A 4,653-nucleotide genomic window follows, 5' to 3' on the forward strand; every position below is an offset into this window, starting at 1 on the left:
CCATTGACATTTGACCTTACTTTTGGTATAAAATTTATGTTTATTTTAATTTTTTTTATGCAAAATGTATTGTCATTTCACTTTAATTAGAAATTTTATACGTACCAAGGGAGTTGTTAATATATTATTTGTCCTACTTAAATTTACCATCTCATGTTATATTATGAGTTAAAATAGTAAATAATACAGACATATTTTATTTGAAAGAAGAATTTATTCAATTTAATGTATCTATATTGATAATTTGTTAATTTACTTAATAATTAAATTTTTTAAATTATAAAATTCTTTTGATAAAATTAAAAACTTAAATTAAAATATAAAAAATCTAATTTTAATAAATGTGATAAATAAATACTAAAATTAAATTTTAATTTAAAGTAATTAAATATATTTATAATTTTTATTATGAAAAAATTAAATATAAAAATATTTTTTTAAAGATTAAAAAAATAATTTGCTAAAAATAATGAGTTACATGGACTAATTTATTATTGTGTGAATATAAAAACCTATAATTAAGTATTTTTATGTAACTCAAAATTTTAGTAGCTAAATTTTTAATAATTTTAAAAAATTAAAACAAGTTAACATATAAATAAAGATAACAAAAAAATTTACTAAAATAAATATTACGAAATCACAAAATATAATCCACTTTAATAATTGTATATATAATTTATAGTAATACTTAATAATATTTATAATTTAAATTAAATTTAATCTCTCGGTCCAAGTTAAAATAAACTAGTTCAAGAACAAACACAACGCAGATCGCACTGCATTTGCAAACACCGCACCGCAATTTAAAACAACAATGATGAAGAGATAGACCAAAAAAATTATACATACATCAAAAGAAGGCATTAATTAATTAATTTTGATCCACAACAGGCACAGTACACAGCTCTTCCATAAAACCATCCAGTTCAGAGAATCCTTCAAGAAAACCATTGAGCTTCTCTTCATTATTTAACTTTGATCTTCTCCATAAATCTTCTTGTTTTTCGTGGTTTTCATTATTTACCATTGTCTCATTTTGCAGATTCAGAAACTTTTGTTCATCTTCTTCGAACAAGTTCTTCATCATAACCTTGACTGATGCAGTGTCGGATTTGCTCTTGCCTTTTCCCTTTTCATCTTCTGGCTTCCCAGTGAGTCTCTGAACTAGCTCCCTGAAATTCGCAGTGTCGGTCGTTATGATTTCCGGTGCATATATGTGAATTATTCGAATCTTCGGCTTGAATTTTGAGATCACGTGGGAATCTTTTCGTCTTACAAGCTTTGAAGATGCTGATGAGCTTGGAATATTACATGTTTGATGTGGCTTTTTTGTCATGGTTTTTGATTTTGAATGTTGAAAATTAGAATGAGAGAATGAAGCTAAGACAGAGACTAGTACGAGACAGAAAATGGAAAACAATGCAACTATATATATTGTGCAAAGAAACCGGGAAAATTCTGAAGTTTAATTAACAGAACCTGGTTTTGGAAACTTGGTTTGGATTCCTTATATATATATATATATAATGATCTTCTTTAAAGTAATATGTAAGTCACTTTCTCTTTCTGTGATATGTTATATTTTATTTTGATGTTTATTTTAATACATTTGTTATATAACTATTAAAATATTAATTTAAAAATTTTCTTATATTAACTTAATTTTAAATTAAAATATTGATGTGACAAATTAAAAATAGAAACACAAATTAGTATCATTTTAAAATTTTTTAATTTAAAAAGTTTATCTGTCAAGTAAATCTTTAAATTTAAAAATGTATTCTATACAATTTAGTTTCGAATTATATAAAAAAAAAAGAAAGAAAGAAATTGAAACACTTTATATCTTATTTTTTAAAAATTAATGTAGTTAGTTTGTAATTATTTTTTATAAAAGTTTGGATTTTTATTTAATTTTTGTTAAAAATAAAAAATTTTGTGTAAAAAATAAAAAAAGTAATATATAACATTATTTTTTAAATATTTTGTTAAATTTCCAACAAATTTTAATGATTCGAAATTAATTTTTTATTTTTATTTTATTAGACAAATTAATTATCTAAAAATTCTACTAAAAATTAAAATAAATAAATATCAAATTAAATATGACATATCAAAAAAAGTAATTTATATATTATTTTAGAAAAAATAGGATATATATATATATATATATATATATATATATATATATATATATTTGTCTCATTTATAATACTTCACATTTTAATTTTTTTTTTAATTTACACCTGTTCTTGTATGACTAAGCTAGCTGTGATTGAGCTTAATTTTTTTCAAGTAGATAAAATATGTTTCGGCTAATGAAAAATACGGAGTAAGTATCAATAATGATATAAATTTAACAGAAAAATACTAAATACAATATTAAGGGCGGAATAAGCATAAAATTTAAAAAGTAAAATACTAAATTAATCCTTTATATTTAAATGTAATATTATTTTAGTTTTTAATGTTTAAAATGTCCTATTTAAATTTAAAAAAGTTTCATTTAGTTTTAATATAGTCACACTCTAAGATCAAAGTTAAATAAATAATAGAATGTCTTACATAACAACCGTATAAAAACAAGATTCATAATTTGGAGAATAAGTACAAGCTCAAGAGATACAAAATCAACTGTAGATACATTAATACATTTATTTATAATTATTCTTACAATTTAAATGAAATATTTTATATAGAACTAAAAAGAATGATAAATAAATATATTGATGCATTCATAGTTGATTTTGTACTTCTAGAGTTTGTACTTATTTTTCAGATTATCAATCTTATTTTTGTAATGCTGTTATGTAGGACATTCCGTTAATTATTTAACTTTGACCTCACTGTGGGACTACATTGAAATTAAAATAAAATTTTTTTTGAATTCAAATAGAATACTTTAAATTTTAAGAATTAAAACAGAATTACACCTAAATATAGGAGACTAATTTAATATTTTACTCAAATTTAGAAAAAAGTTAAAGTTTAATTTTTTAATATAAACAAATTAAAAATTTTAAAAGAGATTAAATCAAAATTTACACGCCATTTATAAAAAAAATTAAAATTTAGGAGGGCAATGATTTGCTTCACAGTGAGAGGCTCCGCCCTTAATAATATTAATTGTTTAATTAAAAATTTTCTTTTTACGTGAGAGTAATTTTGTCTATTCATATTATTTTATACTATTTTACCAATAGGATTTTCTTTTTCTTTCTTTCTTGGTTGCATTTGTTTTATTTTGGGATAGTTATTATGAAATTGGAGAAATACTTTTTAGTTTGTTGTTTGTGTGCATTAAATAGTTTCAAGACAAAGAAGTGTGAGAGCCATGCTGATTTTCATTTGGGCCAACTTGTTGCATTCAGTTTGATATGGTTTTGCCACGTGGCATAATCATTATAATAAATTCCTATGATTGATTAATTTGTCAACTGAATGCAATTTGTGATTAAGTTGTTGGCAGCATTAAGTCCAAGAAACTCATTTAATAATATCTGCGTGCATTGCATATATTCATAATGAGATTTGCTATATACGCATTTAAATTTTATTGGATTCACGGTAATAAAAATTCCTCTCATTAAAAAAGTGTATAGTATTATCTTTCATTTTGCGTTCTAATATAAAAAATCCTTTATATCTCTTATTTAAAACGGTAATAAAAAATTTTAAAATTTTTTTTAAAATTTTTTAAATTCTTTGCAAAAACTACAAAAAAATTCTAATACTACATTTAAAATCATCAATAAAAAATACAGAAAAAAAAGTAACAAAAATTTCTCAAAATACTGATAAAACTACTTGTTCATTATATTCGATTTTTTCTTTTGTATTTCTACTAATTTAGAATTTAGTGGATCGAATTTGTTCATTTAATAGATCTAATTTTTTCTGATTCAAATTTTTCTTATTTTTCTTTGTAACTAGGGCATCAAATGTAACTGTAGTAGTTGTGTAGTAGTTGTGCTGCATTTTAATTAAAGGTTCGTTTGGTTTCTTTCATTAAGTAATTTTGGTTCATTTTTCAATTTAATTGAGATTCATTTAGTTTCGTTTTGTTTGAATTTGCTAAATTTGTTCATGTGTGCTTGTTTAGGGACAAAGTCATTGAAGAATTCGAAGACATAAAAATCTCAAAGCCATTCACTACCCTCTCAAGTTCTTTTTGTAGATTATCATCTAGAGATATAGAAAGTAAATAAATTCAATCTTCTAAATTATATTAAATTTCTATTGACATTCTTGAACACTATTTTTAAGGAATTATAAAGAGGCAAACACTTTGACTCTTTGTAAATGTTAATATATATATTTAAAAAAAATTTAAAATTTTTTTGGATTTATTCTTGAACACTATTTTTAAGAAATTATAAAGAGGCAAATACTTCTTTGACTCTTTTTAAATATCATTATATATATATATATATATATATATATATTTAAAAATCTTTTTTTTAAATTTTTTTGTTTATTTATTGAAAATGTCTGGACTATATTGAGATCACATTAATTTGAATGAATTTAAGTTCACATTGAATAGATTAAATGTATTTATCAAACCACAATAGCGGCAAAAACACAAATAAATTGAAATTTAGACTAATAAACACCTGAACTATTTACCACAACACAATTACAGAAACT

At 22.0% G+C, this 4,653-nt stretch overlaps 1 protein-coding gene across 1 annotated transcript; it reads right to left on the minus strand.

Moving 5' to 3' along the window:
• Window positions 1-874: 874 nt before the first annotated feature.
• LOC130978346 (VQ motif-containing protein 25-like) lies at window positions 875-1,339 on the minus strand. The gene has a single exon (XM_057902247.1). It carries the CDS (start codon window positions 1,337-1,339, stop codon window positions 875-877), a length of 465 nt encoding a protein of 154 aa, XP_057758230.1.
• Between the last annotated feature and the right edge of the window lie 3,314 nt (window positions 1,340-4,653).

Source organism: Arachis stenosperma, chromosome 1 (assembly GCF_014773155.1).
Source record: "Arachis stenosperma cultivar V10309 chromosome 1, arast.V10309.gnm1.PFL2, whole genome shotgun sequence".
NCBI classification, from domain to species: domain Eukaryota; kingdom Viridiplantae; phylum Streptophyta; class Magnoliopsida; order Fabales; family Fabaceae; genus Arachis; species Arachis stenosperma.